General features: G+C 41.2%; 1 protein-coding gene across 2 annotated transcripts; it reads right to left on the reverse strand.

The window, feature by feature from the left end:
- Positions 1 to 1,696: 1,696 nt before the first annotated feature.
- Positions 1,697 to 21,689, reverse strand: CCDC80 (coiled-coil domain containing 80). Of its 2 annotated transcripts, none has more exons than XM_021548887.2 (8): positions 21,238 to 21,689; positions 18,956 to 20,859; positions 14,694 to 14,850; positions 10,709 to 10,845; positions 9,983 to 10,131; positions 6,613 to 6,716; positions 4,960 to 5,040; positions 1,697 to 2,971 (listed from the first exon to the last, which is right to left on the reverse strand). In XM_021548887.2, the coding sequence occupies exons 2-8, from the start codon at positions 20,849 to 20,851 to the stop codon at positions 2,625 to 2,627; spliced, it is 2,871 nt and encodes a 956-aa protein (XP_021404562.1). In that variant the 5' UTR covers positions 20,852 to 20,859; positions 21,238 to 21,689; the 3' UTR covers positions 1,697 to 2,624. The 2 variants fall into 2 exon arrangements, with proteins under 2 accessions (XP_021404562.1, XP_021404561.1); XM_021548886.2 differs by having other exon boundaries at positions 18,956 to 20,864.
- Between the last annotated feature and the right edge of the window lie 364 nt (positions 21,690 to 22,053).

A 22,053-nucleotide genomic window follows, 5' to 3' on the forward strand; every position in this document is an offset into this window, starting at 1 on the left:
AGAGTTTACATGAAAACAAGATTACAGGAAAGTTTAAATGAACACCTGAAAGAAAATGCTCCAAGCGGGTTTTTCTGTCTACAGGAGGTGCCTGGTATATTTTCCTCTGCTTTTTCTTTAGGCAAGGAAAGTCAGGCAGCTGACCTTGATACAGTGATGCAATGAGTTCTTGTTTTCTAAAAGTAAGCTATAGGGCATTCCATTTTCTTCTATAAACCCTTCCATCCTGTGATTTTTTTTTTTGTTTTTTTTGAATTTCTCTGTCTACTGCTTTCAGCTGCGGAAGTGCTATCATCACTTGAGTGTTGGAGAGGATGGATAAATGTAATGATTCATAAATAATACAGCCAAGATAAAAACAGTCCACCCTGCTAGCCAGACAATGCCCCTGCCTATGGATGGGTCCAGGGGTCAAGTGGACTGTTCCATCTCACCCCCCAAAAGATGTATGGTTCACCCCGCACCTGTATCCCTCCCCTAAAACATCAGTGCCTGTAACCCCATTGGCCTAAGCCTTATTCAGCCCACCTTGAAGCCCCCTGATAAGGGGTCTCCGAGGAGCCACATGTCCTCTTGGAACTTCCCCTCCTCTTGGAACTTACTTCCCCTCCTCTTGGAACTCCCCCTCTCCTAGAGCATCCTTTTGTCTCTCCCCTCCCCCATCCTCTCAAGCCTCGCCACGTGCTGCATCTGGCAGCTCGAGGCAGGACCTTTCTGCAACCCCAATAAACCTTGTACCACAAGAGCAGCCTTCAGAAATCTCTTGTTTCCATTCACCTAAACCGCCGTGCAGTGGCAGAGCTCGCTACAACTGAGAGCTCAGAAGCTCTCTGCAGGTAGCAGTCCTCTCAAAATCATTCTGTTAAATCCTTCCCCCAGTTAGCTCTAGTCAGCTGAGAAAGGTAAGTCAGGACTTGTACCCTGCACTAGTCAGACCCTGTGCTAGGGAGGGCAGCCTGCTACAGAAAGTGACCAGGCTTGTAAAGCTAAGGCCTTACGACCATTTGTCTGCTTTTCAGAAGGGCAAGTAATGCCTGACCCTTTGTTACTTATGTTTCTAAAGAAAGCATTTATTTTTTAAGTGGACTTGTTGCTTTAGCCAGTTTTGTTTTCATCCAGGGAAAAAAATTGAGGAAAATGCCAGAAGTCAAAATGCAGAGCATGCTCTGGCCACATTGGAGCTGTAGCTTCTCCCTGTTCCTCTGCTACTTCTGTGATGGCAATAGCCAGTACCAGTGCCCTGTTGTGTGCATATATATGTGATGTGCACCCACATCATGGGTTATAAAAAGAAATGTGACTGATCACATCTTCAACATCAGAAGTGACCAATGTGCCATTATAAAGGCTAACATGGTATCTGCACTTAAAGATATTCTGTCATCTTTCTGCTGCATCTTTAATGTTTCTGCTCCATCTTTAATGTTTAGAAATCTAACCCAAATGGCTGGAAATCATGACTATGTATGGTTGAAACCATGGCCATGCATTCAGTTCCTGCCACTGATTTCAGTAGGGTAGGGTGGTGCTCCAATGTCCAAAGACATCAATGAGAAGGGAGGAAAAAAAACTTTTCTGATAGTGTGGCAGAAATAGAGATGGTTTATCAGATTAAATTAATCTCAAATACTTTTATAAACATTTAATCCAAATCACATTTATAGGTAAGGGTATGAGAAGAAGAGGTAAAAGAAAATTTGAAATTTAGAGTAACAGTTTAATTAAAAGCATTATTATAGAGAGCTAGTTACAACTCATTGAAAATATACTTGAATGAGATTTCTTTTTCTAATGAAAATAATGCTTTTCAGATTTCTGTGTTTCAGACAGTGCTAACTCTGGTTGGTGTTTCCACTTAGCTCTCATTAACTTGGATTTAACAGTGAGGTGGGCAGGACCCAAGAGAACATGGACCCCAACTGAAAGAATAAATAGCCATGCAGTAAGCTATGTAGTTAAGAATTTTACATTGTATTATATTGGAACAAGTTCTGCCATAGCCATAAATATAATTTTCATTCATAAAGTCAGCTAATTACAATGGTAATGCACCGTAGAAGGGATGCTGTCTTTTTAAACATGGTGTTTCAAAAAAAATTTATTACTATTGTTATTATTAAAGAGTGTGCCCCATGCTTCTTTCTTCAGTTTTCCTTTTCTGGGAGAGATCCGAAGTGTGTTTTTTTGTTTCTCTTTATAGGCATAATGAAATGTCACTTTCCAATAAATATACTTTTCTCCTTAGAAAAAGTAGTAAAAAGCACATTGTTGGACTGTTTGCTTCCTACCCTACTGTAGTGCCCATGGGCTGGGGCTGTGGGATTTTTTTTTGTTTGGTTTTAATACAAACAGCACCGGCAGATGGCCTTTGTTTTATAAAGGTTTAAAATTGTAAAGGCGTTTTTATTGTTTAAAGCTTCAATGCTACTGGTTTGAATTGCTTCACTGTAAAGGCTTCTGCATTTTTTTGAGAAGGCAAATGACCACAGTCCCTTGATTGAACAGTAGAAGAACAAGGCATGAATATCTAGGTGGCCTGGGAAGATTTTCTGCAACTGGCCACCTATTGCTTGATAGTTATTGGAAGACAGGCATGGGGGCAGCCAGAGGCTAAGTCACTGTGCTCAGTATGGATACCCATGGTGGTAACTTCCATGGTGACGGTAGTCATCTTGGTAGCCTTCCTGGTAGCCCTGGTGGTAGCTGTGGTAGCCATAGCCACCATACTCATCATCAGGGCACTGCATGCCCAGCGACTGCTGGATTGTCATTTCCTGGCGCCGGAGCTGCATGGAATCAATCAGGTCATACACAATCGCCATAGACCACATGGGAGAAGGATACCAGGATTTGACATTGCCATCTTTCCCCACTAGAAGCATGGAGAAATATTCTGGGCTAATTTGGAAATAATTCCGAATGTCTTTCACCAAATTAGCTGGGATGTCTTCTCGGTCTACAGTTGAGCTTCCTAGGAAGTGATCACATAAAATCAACATTAATGTTTTGTTTAGGCAATCATGATGGTTTCTAGGTAAAAAAAAATAGCAACAGGAGAGGCTATAGCCCAAGATTTGTCAATATAAGATTCTTGTAACTTGCAAGTTCAGATCAATTTCCTGGATCCAAAATGAAATTACTGTGAACTAAGGATGTATTTTTATCAGCTTTTTTAAGTTTTGTAAACTCATCCTTATTCTCTAGCCTGAAGCTACTATAGTGTGGTACATCTTTTGTCATCCCAAGTCAATTAATTTCTTTGATGTCTTTGTAGTTTGGGTCACCAGTTTATGTATTGCAGAAGGCATATGTGGAAAACAGTGAAAGAAATTAAAAGAATTGAAGTGTGAGAGAAGTATTGCAGGACATAGAGTCTATAGAGCCTCACTCTTGAACTGTCATGATATGTGAGGTATGGAATGTGGTAGATGTAATTTCCTCTTCAATGTATATGTTCTAGGGTAAATCTGGTGAACTCTGGGCTTTTAAGTGTGAAGTCTGTGTTGGGTAAAAGTAGAAACTGTAAAACAGTAAGTAAACTAAGGTCAGTGGGCACATATATTCATAGTTAGCTTGGCAACATGACTTACACAGTGGCACCCTGCCTTACAAACTTGAGGTTCTCTGGAAGAGGTCAGCAAGCAGCTGGTTAAGGGTGGCTTGGCTGACAAATGCTATGTCAGAAGACTTCAAAAGGTCCTTTGATAGCATGGTTGAAGCAGAAGCAAGGTGGGTGTGAATGTCAGTGTCACTGCAGGGATGGATAGGGATTAAATATTCACCTTTTTCCCCACACAAGAAATAAGAGGACTTAAATAAAGGAATAGGTGCCAAATAAAAGGTACCTCTCTAGAAGTTCTCACAGTAGAACATGTGCTAGAAGTCAACATCAATTCAAGGGAAGATGAGACAAAGATCTGTTGATCTTAACAAACAGGAACTATAAATAATGAAGCCTCCAGTGAAAAATCAGTGAGGGCTGCAAGAGTGTTGATGGAAGAAGTCTGACATCAGCTTCCTCTGTTTATTTTTTCCTCATACATGGACTTAATGTTCCTGTGCTGTAGAAGGACTAGAATTCTTCCATGCAGAGAGCAGTTGGAGCACAGATGAGATAAATAAGCTGCTTTCTGTTTTTGTCCCTTCACTGATTGAAGCAGTTGTTTGGATTAGGTAGCAGCGGAAACCACAGCATTTGGCAATAGAACTCTTAAGGATCTGCCTGGAAGAGCCTGCTGGGATGCAAGTGGAATACTAAAGAGAGCTTATAAGAAAGATGGAGAAAGACTTTTTAACAGTGTCCAGAGACAGAACAAGGGCTATTAATTTTTCACAGAAACAGGGTAAATTTAAATTAGATATAAGGAAGAGGTGTTTTAGAATATGGGTGGTGTGACCCAGGAGCAGGTTGCCCATATGGATGCTCTGTCCCTGGAAGTGTTCAAAGATAGGTTAGATGGGGCTTTGAGCAACCTGATAAAGTGAAAGATGTCCCAGCCCATGGCAGTGGTTTAGAACTAGATCATCTTTAAGAGATCCTATTTGCTCTAAGCCATTCTATGAATATTAATGAGGGATCCGTAAAGGAGAATCTGCTCATTGTGTGTTCTATTAGCCCTGCAAACTCTTGAGCATGTAAAAAGGCACAGACATCCCTGTCTTTGACAGCAAGGCTGCCAGGAGAGTGTTCTGAGGACTGTAAGTTTAAGCAGGAAATCAAAATCTGAGATGAACTTCAGATATTTGTGCTTATTTTTTTCCTGAAGAACCCATGAAATATCTAGCGCAGAAACATCAAGAAAGCTTTCTGTTTGTTTTTGTCTCATCTTATTTCTTAAAAGAAACAAAAGAGGAAAGCAGTCATAATCATTCCTCTAAAGAAATTAGAGCAAAGAAGTACTCAGTGCTGTATAATGCCCTTCATGGGTAGTACTGAAGAAACTGGAAACAATCACTTACCATTAATTGGATACAGCTCTAAGACACCTCCAATGTCTTCTCCAGCTCCCAGCAATTTGAGGATAGTTATGTGGCGCAGACCTGTGTAGGAAATGAAGAAGGTTTTGGGTCAGACCAAATCTTTGTGCTTATCTTTGGGCAGATCTCAGTTTAATCAGCCAGGTCTGTGCTTGCTACATTAGGCCCCAGTCTCCACCAGCCCTTCAGGAGAATTACTGATTCTATTGAGTCCCTGCCAGTCACATCATCTGTCCCAAACATAAGGATAAGCTGATGTGTTGAGTAAATGTGATAGAGTTACGTACAGCTGTTCCAAGGACAACAGCATGGTGATGTGGTTCTGTAGCATAGAGATACAAGCATCAGAATCACCAGTAAATTGCAGAGGCAATTCTCCAACTCCAGAATATTCCTGTACTGTTTTCTTGACTAGTAAAGCTTTTACTTATCATGCACACAGCAAAAAATTCTTTAGAGGGAACGTAACCTATGCCAGTTAAACTCTGAATGACTGCAAGGAATAGCTTATGACAAATACTCATTTCTTCCATTTGTCCTACACAAAGGCTTGGACTGTTGCCTCTGCTTTGAAGAAAGACCTTAGGGACAGCAGAAACTCTTCATGTAACATGAGTCAGTACAATCGGCAAAATCTTTGATGTAACTGCTTTTATAACTTGGAGGTAAGGTGCTTGGATACGTACCACTTAGTTAAAACACCCATTGACAAAGGCTTTAGAAAGTCACTGGGTTATGTTTGAGCTGTCCCTACTAAAGGGTGGGAATACTCAACTGTTTTGACTACATTTTCAGAAAGCATTTTGCAGTGGCCCATGCCACAGTTTACTTTGGCACTTTCCAGATGAGGTGATGCTGATGCTCTGAATGCAAACCAGGTGATTATGAATAAACAATCATACTGTGCAGATCTCCCTTCTGGTGCAATTGAAATGCATTGAAATAGCAGCTATTGAAAGGGATCTGTTTCATTCTATTGAAGTAGTCTAGACCCTGTATGGTGTGTGCATTGCTAGGAACTTAAGGAATAATCTCTCTGCACTTCCTGACATGAAGACAGAGGAGTGCCTCTGGGTCTTGCCCTTAATTGTCTCCTGGAGAAGCCCTTCTCTCTCCCCTATGTAGGTGGACCTTAAATACCCAGTTATGGGTGTGGGAGGGCCTTTATTGGATTGAAATAGATTCCATTAATTTTTTTGCAGATTTTGGCAATGAAGCAGTAAGGAAAAGAAAAACCCTGATGCCTGGCCCAGTTCTCAGTTGGATTTTAAAGGATCTGCCCTTACCAAAGCATTTTCCTCATATTGTTAAGTTGTGCAGTACAAAAAAGCCCCAAAACAACTATTAATCTCCTGAAGTACAAGCCTGAAGAGAAGCTTTGGAGTGTTAGCATTTTCTGCTACATTAGTGTAAGTTTCAGAAATTATTCCAGGGAATGCTTTGTTTAGCTGCGTTAGCTGGCACTGTGCTGTGCTACCTGTTTAACACAATCTTCCTTTTGGATCTGGAGGAAAGTTTTCAGTTGTCAGACTCCTCAGACTGTCCAGGTTCAAACATGAGCAAAGGAACCATATGATGACATCACCAGGAAGGATATGGTTTGGGGGAACGAGAATATAATTCCTTCCTACTCACCAAAATTGCAGGCTTGTCCACTAAGAGCAGCAAGCTGCTGGGAATAAGCCCAATCTTCATCACTGGGAGCAGAGATCACCACCAGGCGCCTTCTCCATCGGAACCTGAAAAGAGAGTGTGGCCAGGCATGGTCGTGACACGGGACTCAAGTCCTCTCAGCATTTCTGTTTTCTGTAGGCTGATATATATCATATCTCTCACAACTTCTAAGTAGTAACTGGATGGGAAATCTTCCCAGTTCTGCCCATCACTGGGAGATGATAAACTTTTTTTGAATTTTACAGTTTGTTTTGAATTTTATAGCTCCAAAACTTTCAAAGAAACACCTGCAGTGCTGCTGCTTCACCAAACACTGTAAATTTATGATCTTTGCTCAAAGCCCTTCAGTAGTTACAGCAGTACTGAGAAGTGATATTCATGAGAGAAGGATTCCTGTGGAATTCCTACGAGGCATTTAGCTTTTACGTCATTCACCACTGCTGGAACTGCAGTTATTTTGAAGTCCAAGGGCTGTCTGAGAATTAGGGTGGATCTTCATTTCAGACATAACTCAAACTTCTGTGTAAATAATCACTGACCTCTTTTTTCTTTCCTGCACCACGTTTGCTCAAAATACCTTCAACATGGCTCTAAATCAGCTTGTTTGTAAGCGTGTGGTCGTGTCAGCCTGTGGCTGTATAGGGCATACATGGGGCAATAAGATAAATCTTGGAATTTTTCTTTAATAGGGACTGCACCATCTACCCAAGATTTTGCATAAGGATCTCCTTTATTTCCTGTCAAGTAAAGGCAATGCCATAAGGACACTTGAAATTTTTAAAAATTCTAACCTCTAGAGGTTTTTAATACTCTCTCAACAACTTGTTTTTCTAAATGTAGGTACTTCTTCACTTAACCTAAATAAATCAGATTTGTAGGAATTTGCAAAGCTGCAGAGATATTTTTACAGCAGGAAATGATCTTTTAAATGGATGCAGATGTTACTCTGTTATAATAATAGCCTGCTTTTCTGCTGTACCATGTGAAGATCTCAAAATGAAGGCTAATGCAAAGGGTCAATTCTGCTTCACTTAAGAGAAACTGAAGATTAAGGTGGGACTTGCTCTAAATCAGAGAAGAAGTTGTTAAAAGAGCAGCGCATGCTGATGTCTTTGCTTGTTGATCAATACTGATGTCTTTTTACAATTAGAAAAGTAAATCCTTGAAAAACAAACCTCCTCAATTTTCATCTTTCTCAGGTGGAACAGCAAAGAAGCGTGTATGTGCATGTACAGTTAACTGAATAGGAATGAGAAGCATATGTGATGTGAAGAAAAGGAGGGGAATTTTGTGTTGTTATTCTGCAAATGGGGAACAAAATAATCTTTGTGCTATTTTGTATAGAAAAGCACATGATTACCTATTAACAGTGAGTCAGAATGTGGCCATTGGATCATATCTTGCCTAGGGAAAAACTTCAAGTCACTTTAAGATACTTTTACATTTCTTTCTGGTTTTTCAGAGGTTTTGTTTGTTTGTTTGTTTTTGTTTGTTTGTTTTTTTAAGTATCTCTTTGGGAGTTACACAGAGCTGAAAAGTGTTGAAAGCCATTCAAGCTGTTTTTGCCCCTGCCCAAGGAGCACTTGGTGTGCTTATCTGGGACTATATCTTACAAATTAATTCAGTTGGTCCTTCACAGCTGTTAGTTTGCCAACAATGATGTACAGATTTCTGCTTTATTTCTGACATCAGAAGCCATGGGCCAATACTCCTGACAAGCCAGACCTTTCTCTTTGTGGATCCTTTCGTCCTCCTCTACCTTTTTTGCATTGTGTTCTGATGTGTGAGCCCAGAGAGCAGCAGAGCCAGTGTCTAGATCTTAGTGGACTCACCCCCAGATTTAAGGTTTTCCTCCTGCTACATGTGGCTTTTAAGCATTACTCAAGCTCTCATGGTCTCCTTTCACAGCAGGCAGATTTGTTAAGAACAATATTTGCCTTATTATAACTGAGCTCTGCAAGGAACACCAGGGAGATTATGCCGGGGTTCTTGTTCAACTGGGAACATGCTATTGGACAAAGCTGGAATTAATTTTACTGGGAACCTGACCAGTTAATGTGGCTAGAGAAGTCCACCCGATATTTAAAGCCTGATGCTTGTTTCACAGACAACAAATGCATTCTGTGCAGCAGCAGTTCTGTTTATAGATGCAACATTCTGCATTTTTTGTGCCCAGTTTTCTAATCTGTGTTTATTACTAGGGCTGTTTCCAAGCAAAGAAGGATTTGGGGCCTGTCCCTTTCCAGTATACAAGATCTTTCTTGTTCTGATCAGCTGTTTCCAAACTGTGGTTTTTCTTGGTGGTTTCAAGGATGAATCACTGGGACCTAAACAGGAGGTGGTGAGGTAGGTGGGGTGGATCTTGTTAAAGATTTTCTTTCTGTTGAAGTAGCCATTGAATTTTAAAATGTTTATGAACCAACAACCTATTCATTTACTTGTTGCTCCTTTCCTCCTCTTCATAATCCATGCTGCCTCACTTATTTTTAAAGCCTATTTTAAAGCTTATTTTTGAAGCTGATTTTTAATTTAACAGTGTATTCCCATGGATTCTCATAGTAGGTGAGGAGGATGAAGTTGTAACATAACAGGTAAGGTCTAGAATGATGGGGTAGTCCTAATTTCATGTCAGTTATCCTGTGATAATTGAGAGAAGGCTGTAGCTGCACAGCTCTCCTGTGGGTCTGAATGCCCACAGTCCAGATAAATTTATTGCCTGGAATTTAGGTCTCAGGATAGAATAATAACACAGCATGTAGAGATTACATAAACAAAAATGTCTTTCTGTAGAAGGTCTCCAACATTTTGCAAAAGACATCTGCAAGACCTTTAATAATATGACTAATACTGGCAAAGACAAACTGTTATCTCAAGCAGGATAAGAAGGAAGTTAGAGAGAATTAATTGCTGATTTGAACTACATGGAAGGGATTAGAATGGGATTAATGGGATTGGGATGGTTGATGATTAAAACACATAATCACTGTGCTTCATACATTCAAAACATTGAGCTAACATCTATGAATTAATCCTTATTTGCTCTTCTAATACAAACAGTTTTATTATCTCCATGTCATGATGGGGAAACTGAGGCACCGAAAATCAGTGTCCAAGGAAGATTTAGTTCCTCAGGAAACATGCTTCCTGTCTTTCAGCATTCTATACAAGACTGCATTCAGCTCTGTCTGCATCTCTGTATTTGCTTAACATTGTAAATACTGAGAAATCTATATTTAAAAATCCCAGAAATAGTTACATGGGTATTTTCCCAATAATAATAATTAGTAGATAATTAGTAGAACTATCAGCAGATAAGAACAGAAAGTGATACCTGGATAAGAAGCTCTCAAGGGATTGCTTCTTATCTTCTTTGCAGACAATGCCCTCTTTTTTCTGTCTTTCCATGTCTTTAATTCGTGATTGGAAGGTGTCAATCAAATCAAACACAGACTTCATTGCTATGGGTACTTCATAATATTGCTGTTAAGAAAAAAAATAAGACAGGTGGGTATGAGGATACTTGTAAGAGCGGCCTTTCTGCATGTATCACGGAACTGTAAGATATTTAGTGATCAAAGTATTCTAATTTGCATGCAGGCAACAAGGCCTAAACCAGATCAGAAACAATGGAAAATATAATTGTTTTTGCAGTCAGACTGCCTTTTGGAAGTGGCATGTTTTCATTATTTGCCCGAAGTGATAAAGCCAGGACATTGCAGTTGTTATATTCTTTTGTAAGGCCATTCAACTAGAGAATTGTCCTTATGGAGTGTGCTGTCATCCCCTTGAGCAGCCAAACTGTGTTTTAGAATGCCAGGTACAACATTAGAACCCTCGCAGGTGAGGGGAACAGAACCTCATCATTCCAGCAGAAACACACAATTCCTGAGTTCCCCTGAGTTTGCTTGTCCTCCAGCAATAACCAGGTCCTGCATCAGTATCTTATGTGCCTCAGATGGAAGTGTGTAGTGTAATTTCCTAAATTTTTCAATTTTTTCACATGTTTTCACTGCATTTTCTTTCAAGAGAGCTGAGTTCAAGGAGTTGAAACCCTCACCTTGACCTTCATGTCAGTGTCTGTCAGCACCATGAAGAAATCATTGTAGGTCATCCCATACTCTTTCCTCAGCTCACTGATGAGCTGCTGGTCCACAAGATCTTCATCTTCTATCACTTTCATGGGCTTTTCATTATCTTAATGTGAGGCAAAGGAGAAATAAAAATAGTCATGGAATCACACAGCACTCTGCCTTTAATTTTGCCTCAAAAGAAAAGGGAGAATTCATTTCTCAGAAGCATATTCAATGTATTACAAACCATGTGTGTGAACTTTTCATTCATAAGACTTTTAACTGTCTAGTTTTCCAATCCAACACTCTTTGAAAATCAGTTGATCCTAAGGCTCATGCACTATTTATCATTTGTATGTTCTTTTGAGAAATCTTGCTTTTTCCTGGAAAGATCTTTGAGATTCTTTCAATATGCTCATACATGTATATGCATGTACTAATCATTTCACCAGCTCCTGAAATGTAGCCACTTCTGTAATTGAAAACAGAAATTTTCACAATATGCACCATGTGAAATGAAATGGCATAGGTGATTTGGGTCAGTAAAATATATCTAGAACAGCTTGAGGTAGGCCAGGACAGTAGAGTTAACCTTACCAGTCTTAAAAATTTACATGTAGTGGCTATAAGAAACCAGAAACGTGTCTTCAGTGCTGCAGTGCAGGCAGCATATCTATCTACATACCTCACTTTGGCACTCCTTCCTCCTGCTTGCTGATTCTAGCAGCCTGACAGGCAAAAACTTAGTTTTGAGTACAACTTGTACCTACTCAGTGGTCCACTCTAAGAAAACATTCTGAAACAATGAGTAAAAGACTTCTGAAGACAGAGATTTGAAGGCAAGCCTGTGGAGGTCCTGAGGTTCCTTAGATTCTGTGGAACCAAGTGGGCATTGCAGTCAAGTCCTGAAAGTCTCCATGTCATCATCACAGCCCTATACAACAGTGCTGAAACAAGCCTCCATATGCAATTGTAGGCCTGGAGAGCTAAGGACAGGCTGAACCACACACTAAATGAAATGTTACCTGGGCACCAGGAGCTCCCTGCAAACACTTCTTGCCTATGCCCTGTGACACCACTGTGAATGTTATATTAATCTCCTCACTTAGAAATCCCAGCCATGGCTTAAGTGACCTGCCTGAAGTCAGAGATACAGCAGGTCATCAAAATGTCAAATCCACAAGTACAATTTTTCAGTCCTTTGCTCCATAATTATCTGTCAGCAAATAGAGATGTGATTAATTGATCCAAGTGAAGCACACAGCAAGAAGAAAGATTTTAGTCATTATACAGCAAAGCATTTAAAATAGTTTTCTAAAAATACATGGCTTTTAAGGAGCATACTGATCTGATTCAAATTTTGCAGCAGGTCCATCCTGTGTATAGACTGAATAAAACTTCTGAATAAAAATTTTGGGGAAATGTCTGAATTAGAATCTGATCTTTAGGTATCACACCTTGAAGCCACTGTTTACAAAAAGCAGCCAAACCAGAAAATATTAAAATTTCATTATAATTATGATGCTATATATCTAATTTGAGTTTTCATTGTTACATGTACCTCAGTTCAAATTTTATAAAGAATTTACAAGCAATGCTATTAGCTTTTGATTGGGCAGATTGCTAGATGTGCTAATTAGTTATCCACTTCATAGATATATATAAATCCTACCTCAGGTGCTTGATGAGTGAGATTTATGTATTACTAATGACAAGTAGGACCATTAAAACATAGACTAAAAGTTCATGTTTGAAAGCAAAGACTATCTCATTGGCCTAGATGGAAATAGAAAAATGCAGAAGTTGTTATTGTGAAATGTGATGGAAAACAGCTAAGGTACAGGAGTCCCTTAGACCAACTGACCTATGGCATCTTTCTGCTTGAAACTCTAGATATCAATATGAAGCTAGCCCTTTAGACTTTCCTTTTTAAGGGATTTTCTTTCAAAACTTAAAATGAAAAGAAGAATATTAAATTACAGAGTGATACACAAAATTCTGTATCAAGGAAAAAAATAATGCCACAATGGCTGACCTACCTTTCAAACTTGGAGATTATTTCTGTGGAGAAAAAAGAAATTAATCTAATTGCTTCTTTCCTTCCAAGTCTAGAAAGTCTGGTTTCCTTCCAAGCCACTACTTGTCCCTGACCCCTGCCTCATAAAGGACATCTGGGATCTGCATGAAGACCCACCAGAGCTGAGGCTATGCTGCTACGTGCAAAGACCTTGCTCTCTTTGCTTTTTCTCTGAAAGAATGAAGAAACATTTCTCCACATAACTTCGGTAGCTAGACAGGCTGGGAAGATGATTTATCTTTACAAATAATTCCAACAAGGTTACAAAGAAGGCCAGGAGGTTGTTTTAGCAGTGCAGTGGCCTAATAGATTAGGTGCTTGCTTTGATTATAGGATGGGTAGCCAGGGGCTGATATTTAGTTGATTAAAGCACTGTTTCTCATGGGGAAAAGAGATCACATTTGTTAACTTGGGCTGAAGAGAAGACCTCTGCAGTGACACTCAGCTTTTGGGTCATTCCAGTGGGAAAGTGGGAAATCTTCTCTGGTATCACTGTGAGCTAATCTTGACCAGTGTCACTGAGCTCTTTCACTGACCACTTCTAAATGTGTTTGAAATTTCTGTTGTTGTCTTTTGTATTTCAGTCCCAAGATGCAGCACTCCAAGTAGACCTCATCATGCTGGGTACTCAAGCTTCTCACTACAGAAACATACTGTGGACAAAATGTTTCTTAGGAGCTTTTGCTGCCTCTGATGCTCACAGAGAGTGAGCCTTGAAGAGGCCATACAAACAGGAAGGGTGGAGGAGAAGGGGAGGTAGAACAGAAAGATATTTGTATTTTTTGTTTGTATTGTGCGTATTGTTGTAAAGCTCAGGATTTGGTGTTTTGGGCAAAGTTGTAAGGTGAACTTCATGTAAGGTTTAACCTATACCCTTCTAAATCTGTTTTTCTTCAACAATTTAATTCCTTATACGGGAACTCAGCTGTTATAGGCACTTATGTGGTTTGGAGAAAGTTTGGATGTAGGTTAAGTTTGGAACAGGCTGAAAGACTATGGTCTATGTCACAGTGAATATCTGAATATTAGCCAGACTAGAGCTAAATATAATCCAAAACAGTCCACTGACAGGCAGATGGATCTAAGTACACAAAAAGTGACCTTGAGTAACCTTGGCCTGATGTGGAAAATCCTGCGCTGCTCCAGATTTGTCAAGGAGGTGCACAACTAGACAGTCTGGCAGGATTTGTGACTCACTGTCACTCAGAGACACAAGGCTAGATCCTGTCCCTCTGAGAGTAGCAGAGGCACAGCTGGAAGCCAGACAAAAATCTGTCATCCTCAGGCCATTTATATGCCAGACCTGAAACACACTGCAGCTGGTCAGCTCCTGAGCTTTCTGTTCCATCACACATCTTTTCCCAAGATTTGGTAAAACCAGATGAACTGTGAAGGGAAAGATGTGGTGGACTTGTAAGCAAAATTAGAAACTTTTATTCTATTTGCAGTATAGAACTGTAGAAAATTTGTACTTCCTTGGTTTCATGAAGCACAGCACTCATAGTGGTGTTAACCTTTAGATTCGGACAGAAATGAGATAATTCAGTGATTCAAGAGATACCTAAGCTTAAGTGCTTTGCTGGACTGCAACCTGAAATCTTTGTCCAGCCACTATTGTTGCAAAAGGACAGGTTTTCACTGGCTTTGGTGGGTGCTTCCCCAGGACCTGAACACTGACACAGTTGGTTCAAACCTACCTAAGAGAGATGGATGCCCAGTGTCACCTGTCTACATGGAAAATCTGAATGTGAAGAAGGTGGCACTACATATGTCTACATGAGCTACTTTTCAGGTCCTGCATAGTCTTAGATTTTGACCCAAGCTGGGGTGATTTTTTCCATTGCCATTTGTATTGTGCCCATGAGATAGAAAGAAAGTATTAAAAGAAAATGAACCTAGCTGGAAGTGGTCAATTTTCATGCTGCTGTTGTTCATGGTGCCAAAAATTGTGATGACTGAGATCTTCCTGGTTGCCATCTTGCAGAAGCTCTCCAGATACTCGTCTCGCTGCTGTATGTACATGGTGTTGTCCGCCTTGGGGGTTGTGATCAGCTGGTTGGTGGCAGAGACAAAAGAGTTTGTTTAGTATATGGAATGAAGCAGGTGATTATTTTACTGAAGGAGAACTTGTGGCTGTCTGCAGAGTGGGCTCTCTTTCCTATAAAGCTGTTATTTATTTCTGTTTGGAGTGTACCTTCATGCCCACCCTGACTCAGACTTTCAGCCAGCTAGAAGAAAACCTTTGGAAGGAGGTACAGCTGGTTGCACCAGCTCCTCTGTTGCTTCTACCCCAATGCTGGTAGAAGAAATATCACGATATTTTGCAGAAAGCCACATATTCTCCTTTTATCCCTTGGCCTGCCAGGCCCACCAGGTCTCCCTCACAGCCTTCAGTGGTTGTCTGACTCATTCACAGGGCAGCTGCTCTGCCCTCATCCTGTGGTCCAGGCGGGGCTCCTGTGCCTGTTTTGACTGCCAAGGGATGAGTACAGCTAGGGCTACATGAGTACTTATGTAACTGATGGCTATCTAGGAAAACCTTGAGGAGTTGTTAAGGCCACTGTGACCTCATCTGAAAATAAGTGATTTTGCTTTTCTTTGTTCTAAGCCACTTTGATGTCTTATGGGACTTGTACTTGCACGAAGGCACAGCTGTGGGCAAAAAGGAAGAGGAACAATTACAACAACAAAGATATAAAAAGCTCTACATTCTACAGTGGTTACTTCAAAGCCTTCTAAGGATTGCAAAGATTTAATTTTTAAAAAATTTAGAGCATATGACCCAGATCATTCATCAGTGATTGAGGTGAAAATATTCCAGGGAATGGGTGTGCATAACAACATTCAATGATTCGGTGCAGCAGAAAATGCCTGGGAATGCTGCAGCTCTAGCAATGTAATCACTCTAACTGGCAGCAGTGAACTGCAATCAAGCACCTGCCACTGATCCCCCAAATACAAAGAGAGGTGGAATATAGACTCAAGTTTTATGATTTAAGGTCACAAATAATCACCAAAATCCTTAAATTACAAATGTATGTTTTAATCTGAAACAGGAGTAATAATTTTCTTGCTTCCTTCTGGAGTTTGTGGAGCCTGAAGGCTAATTTTTACTGTACACTCTTTATAAATCCAGTTCATCAATGTAAAAAGGTTTCTAGGCTTATAAAATTTGCCTCTCATTTATGCAAAGGCCCCTGGCTTGACTACAGCTTTAGGACATGAAGGTGAATGAGAGTGACAGACAGAAAGAGGATTTGGTTTCAGGGCTACAGCATGTAACACATTGCTTTTAAAATGCATATAAAAAAGATTCAAATAAAAAAGAAAAGGATTATGAGAAGGGCTTAAGGACTGAGATGAAAAATAGACCATTAGTTTGTATTGTCTCCTCCTAGTTTTGGAGGTCATAAGCTGAATGCAGAGTCAAGCCTGAATCTGATCTGCTTCATCAAATCTTGTAAAACAAAGCAAATTTCCAATCAAAGCTTTGTTCCAGGTCTGTTTTAACACAGGCTGTATGTGCACTGTCTCTATCAGTGTTTGCAGCACAGAATCACAGGATGGTTTGGCTGAGAAGGGACCTTCAACATCATCTTGTTCCAACCCTTTTGCCAGGGGCAGGGACACCTTCCACTAGACCAGGTTGTTCAAAGTCCCATCCAGCCTGGCCTTGGACACTTACAGGGATACAGCACCCACAATTATCACTCTCCCTCTTTTTTATAAGCTCTCTTTAGGTACTGGAAGGCTCCTATAAGGTATCCCTGGAGCCTTTTCTTCTCCAGGGTGAGCAACCCCAACTCTTTCACCCTGTTTCCAAAGGAGAGGTGCTCCAGTCCTCTGGTTATCTTCCTGTTTCTCGTTTGCATGCATGCATGCTTGTGTGTGTGCATATGTGCATGTGGAGTGTTACAAATAAACTGTCAGCTGGCATTTCATCACCACAGAGAAATAAACAAAAAATCCAAACTCACAAGGCCAAAATTTCTAAACATTTGTAAGACTGCAACAAAAGCTCCACTATAGAGAGGTGAGGCTATTGGATTCAAAACCCATGTTTTTTTTCAGTTTCTGCACCTGAGACCTGTATTTGTCATTAATTGAACTTAACCCATAATAGACTTCAAAATTCCAGATGTTTGAAATTCACACTGAAATCTGAAATTGTTAATGATGTAGAGCTTAAAGACCCATGTCCTTCTAAAAAGATGTTTGGAAAAGGACTGAAACAATGTCCTTGGAAGCCAGTCTGAAAGACAAAAGTACAGCAAAGCAGTGGGGAATAACCTGGGTAGAGCTGCTTCTGCAGCAATGTGGGCTATTTCTCTTGAGAGGGAGTCTAAAGACTCATGAATGACAGAGTTAATTGTAAGGATTGTTCCCTTAAGGGAACTGAATAGTTTGATTGGAAGGAATGCAAATAGGCACATGTGTGGATTCAAAGAAGCTTGAGAAGTTCTTTATTTTCCACATGTGCTGTGCATGGCAATGAGAAAACAGAGTTCAGCCACTGCTTTTACTAATCACCAAACCAAATCTATTCTTAAGGGAGCTTCAGAGTAAGCAAGTTGAGGATGTTATTAGATTCTGGAAAAGTGGGTGCAGCATGGCATAATCATTTTTCTTCAGTGACTTCTGGCCTTATAACCTGAGATTGTGCAATCTCTTTTCTCAGAGATCCAGCTGTGAGGTGGCCCAGTATCAGAAGGTTCAAATTTCAGTTAATCCTTTAAGTTGCCAGGATTGTGGTGGTGTTATGAATTAGCAGCCTGACATCTGTGAGCTTTACTTTTGGCTCTTTTATTTTCAAGATTGCTTATATTTGTCCTGATGCTACATACATTCTTGGAAACCACAATTTCAAGAATCCCAACTTCTACATAGTTTGTTTCCCTGAGCTTTTGTTTTGGCTAAATATTAGTTAACAAGTAACTGATAGGCATTATTTGCAAAATTCAGTCAAGTTCCATTTTTTCCAAATAGATGGCTTTTTTCCACTTCTAGTGCTAGTTCTGCATATTCCCTACACCTTGAAGAATGGAGATGGGGAGAAGAAAGTTGCCTTGTTTTCAGGCCCATGAATCATCAGCAGAATGATTTATTACATTTCAATGGTTGAAATCTTAACTTGGCATCTTAGCTTGGCACCTTAGCTATTTGTACTGGAATATGGAGCAAGAAAGTCAAAGGCATTTGTGACAATGACTATTGGACAATAACTGAAACAGACCAGCTTGCAGTAGGATAACTGCAAGAAACCAGCTCCCACAATAATATTTTTAAAGAACTGTTTTCCAAAGTGTACCCTTCAGGATATGTGTCATCTGCCAGAAAAAGCATTTGTTCTACAACTAAAACTGTTTCCTGTCCCAGGTGAAGTGGTTTTTATAAGTAGTTGGGGAAACATACAGTGCTATAAAACCTGGGGACAAGTAACTCCAGACCATGTTGAAGTTCTCAGGCTTGAAAACTTACTGGAATGTTACAGTTTAATGCAAGCAGCAGGAGAAAAACCCAAACTGAAATAAAGTTTGTGCAGGATCTCTGAAGATGACTAGGAGATCTGAATGCCAAATTCCCATCAAATCTTAATCCCAAATTCCCCATCCCTCAGGGCACCTGATCACAAGACTTTGTGCATATCCTCAGTCAGATGTGCACTAGTATTGCCAATCCATCTGGCTTGCTTCCAGCTTTAGGACACCAGCACCAATATGAAGCAGGTGTACCAGCTGGCAGGACAGGCAGACCACTGAAACATGGTAACTTTGGCAAGTGCCCCAAGGTGACAAATGGATGTAATCCACACTGGAACCTCATTTTATTGATCATAATGATACAAATCCTGACACCTACATATCCACTGGAAGCAAGATAATCTGATGGCTCTATGGTGGCTCATGGAAATGGCAGGGAACAGGTTTTATCCTAATCTCTGGATGACTGATTCTTATACTGCACGTAAAATTTCCAATATGAGGCTGTGAAACCTGTTGAAAACAGTCATTTAGGTCTAAAAATTTTACCTCTTAAGACAAAAGCACCAGAAAAAAGTACTAGAAACCCTCTATAAAGTTATAGTCCCACATACTCCCACTATGAGGGAGATAAGACTTTATATAGGTAATAAAATTCAGATGTATGAATTACTTACAATGAGTCTCCTCTTGCCTTCAAAATATTCCAGGAGGTTAGTTGCTGATTTCCTGGGAGGCTGTAGGAAAGTCTTCTTGTTGGACTTGGGAAAATCCTCATTCTCAGTCCTGCTTCCCTTTTTCTTCTTACTGCGGTCTTTGTCCTGCTTGCTTTTTTTTTCAGCTTTGACCTTCTTGGATTGCTTCTCACTCTTCTGCTGCTTGTCAGGTCTGTCCTTCTTCTTCTTCTTCTTCTCAGGTTTATCCATTCGGTCATGCTTCTTTGATTCCTTTCCTTTCTTTGGGGGAATATTTCCCGCTGCAAACTGTTCCTCTAAATAGGAACTAGCAGGCTTGCTCGGGTCATATTTATCTTCATACTCATTACTGAGTATCTTTTCTTGGGTCTTCTTTTTTGGTGGTTTAGTCTTAGTTTGTTTGTGTTGCCCAGGTGTGACATTCAGGTCCCTGTGGTTAAAGTCCTTTCTGTCAGTTCTGTTATCTTTAAATCTACCCACATTTGCCTTTGTATAGTGCACGGAGGGAGCTGTTGGGAGTTCTGTGAAACTGTCATAGCGGGCAGCCTTGCTTGGTTTCCGTGTGGCTGCCAGTTGTTTCTCTTGGTGGCCGCGCTGCCGGTCCCTGCGGTTTGTTTTCCACACAGGAGAGTAGAAGTCCTCAGAGGTTGTGACTCGTGGCATGGTGGCATCAGGGTCTACTGGCAGCCTGTGGTACTCTGTGGTGGAATGTGGCTTCGTGGTCCAGGTCCGCTGTGTGCTGGGGAGGGGTGTAGTTGTTGTTGTAGACTGGCTGGCTGTTGTCACTGCATGGGTAGTGGCACGAGTAGTCATGGTGGTGGGAGGGATGGTGGAGGTCCTTACTGTAGGCAGAGGAGTGGCCACTGTGGTTGTCATTGGTTTCCTCACTGCTTTGGTCCTTGTTGGCTGATTATTGTTCTTCCTTGGATCCTCCTTCCTTGCTGACACCTGGACATGTTCACTGCCAGGGGTAGGCTGCATGGTGCCCCCATTATTGCCTTCCTCCACCACTTGCCCCTCCACCCCAGCTGCTTTGCACGTCTGGATGAAACCCTTCTGCCTCACCTTTTCAATTTTTCGGATGGGGTTCTGATCGATGACTTCGTACATGGCCTCTAGCCTCACTGGATAAGGATACCGCTCCTCTACTTGCAGGGTTTTCTTCAACAGTACCATCCCAAATTTCCCTTTCTCCAGTTTCAGAAAGCTCATGATCTTAGGGATAAGGGTAGGATCTAGTGGCTGTTCCAGGATTTTTCCTTCATTGGTTATCCTTCTAACTTTTCCCCCTTCTTCCCCCTCTTCATGGAACAACACAATCTGTTGGATGTGCCTCTCAGCCAATTCACAGTAAACATCATTTTTCAGCAGGCTCATCATGAGCCGGTAGTAGCCCTCAGAGGCATGGGGGGCAGAAATGACCCACACCCGATTTTTCCCAGCAAAGCTGGCCAGGATATTGGGAGAACTTGACCCTGAAGGAAAACGCATCCCTCGTGACTGGGTTGCAGAGGATATCCCTTCATCCTTAATCATCTCGGACTTGGGGTATTTGGCTGCAGCTGTGAGTCTCTGTACCAATCTCATTCTGGTCCCTGTGCCCCTGGCCTGGGAACCTGCTTCCCCTTGCAGGAGATTGGCAGGTGGTTTTGGAGCTGCTGAAGAATCCCTCTTGGTTACAGGGTGTCGAGGATTTGGGCTTGAATTCCTCAGGGATGCTCCAGACCTTCTCAGGAGGTTGCTTGCAGCTCTGTAAGCCAGGGGCACTTTACTAACTCCATGGCTCCCCCTTTCCACTAGCCTCTGTGTCTTCTCAGAGCCACACACTAACCATGCTGCCCACAGCAGGGCTAAGCTGAGAGCTGGCCTCCAGTTCATTGTGCAATCTGTGCTGCGGAGGAGAGGAGAAAAATTAGATGTTAACAGTATGATGATATCTTGCACAAGTGATTAAAAATGCAAAGCGCAGACTGGCTATTTAGTGTGATTTATAAGTGCTTGATTACACCTCGGTCCTGCCCTAGTGGCTTTCTAAGTTTTGCAGTTATTTTTGGAAAAAAACCAGAATGGATCACTTTATGAAAAAATGAGATCATCCTTCTGTAACACAATACTGTCTATCTAAAATGACACCATGATCTGCATCCTTCTCTCCCTCTCACTCTCCCCGTTTCTCTCACACTCACTACACACACATGCGAAGACACACAGAGAAATGTTCCATACAGAGAAGCAGAAAGACAAAAGTTTGACTTGAAACTTACCCTCTCAGGGTCGTTTCCCTGCCAGAGACAAGTTCTCACGTCTTTTTCCTTTAAAAGGAGACCAGTGCCATACAGCTTTACTGTTGTTCAGTGATTTATCTTTAAGCACCCTACAGGTTTCAGGGCCTGTTATGTGTCTTTTAACTTTCTTCTTCACCTTCTTGACAGGTGGGATGAGGTTAGCGGAAATTTCCTTTGTGATCTCTGCTTCTCCATTTACCTGCAGGTCTGGATTTTTGCTGTACTGGTTACCCACACAGGCAGGGATTTCTTTTAAGAAAAGAGAACTTCTGGTTGCTCCAAGTCCCTCTCTTGTAAACCTCCCAAACCTTCTCAATCCTTGCTTCCTCAGTCCTGTTTGGCTCCTTTGTTTCCAGAGAGGAAAGCACCGTACTAATATATTTTCCAGGCTGAAGAAAAACACAGGAATGTGATGCTGGAGAAAAAAAAAAAAAAAAAAAAAAAAAAAAAAAAAAAAAAAAAAAAAAAAAGTCGCTTCCCTTTCCCCTTTCTCCACACTTTGACAAAAGCCGATTGTAAAACACTCGTCTTTTTTTCTTCTTGGCTGGCCGCGGTCCCAGAAATTTCACGGCAACCCCAGCCCTGCTCCGAACCAGCCTCAGACAACGGTGGCCACTGGAAATGGGGGAAACTTCTCTCAGGATTTAACAGCTCAGCAGAACCCGCCTCCTCCCCACTCTGCCACAGAGAGGGAGGAGGAGGAAGGCTCTTGGGGGCTGAAACACTGCACAGCATCACAGAGCACTTCAGAGAGGATGCCTCCAGCCTTAACTCTTTCCTGCACGCATCCGAGCT

Source organism: Lonchura striata, chromosome 2 (genome assembly GCF_046129695.1).
Source record: "Lonchura striata isolate bLonStr1 chromosome 2, bLonStr1.mat, whole genome shotgun sequence".
Classification (NCBI taxonomy): domain Eukaryota; kingdom Metazoa; phylum Chordata; class Aves; order Passeriformes; family Estrildidae; genus Lonchura; species Lonchura striata.

Coding starts and splice junctions, on each gene's coding strand:
- CCDC80 (XM_021548887.2), bottom strand. CDS start 20,851: ATGAACTGGAGGCCAGCTCTCAGCTTAGCCCTGCTGTGGGCAGCATGG. Junction 10,846..14,693: donor AATTGACCACTTCCAGCTAG/GTTCATTTTCTT, acceptor CCTCACATTAAG/ATAATGAAAAGCCCATGAAA. Junction 2,972..4,959: donor AGAGCTGTATCCAATTAATG/GTAAGTGATTGT, acceptor ATCACTTCCTAG/GAAGCTCAACTGTAGACCGA.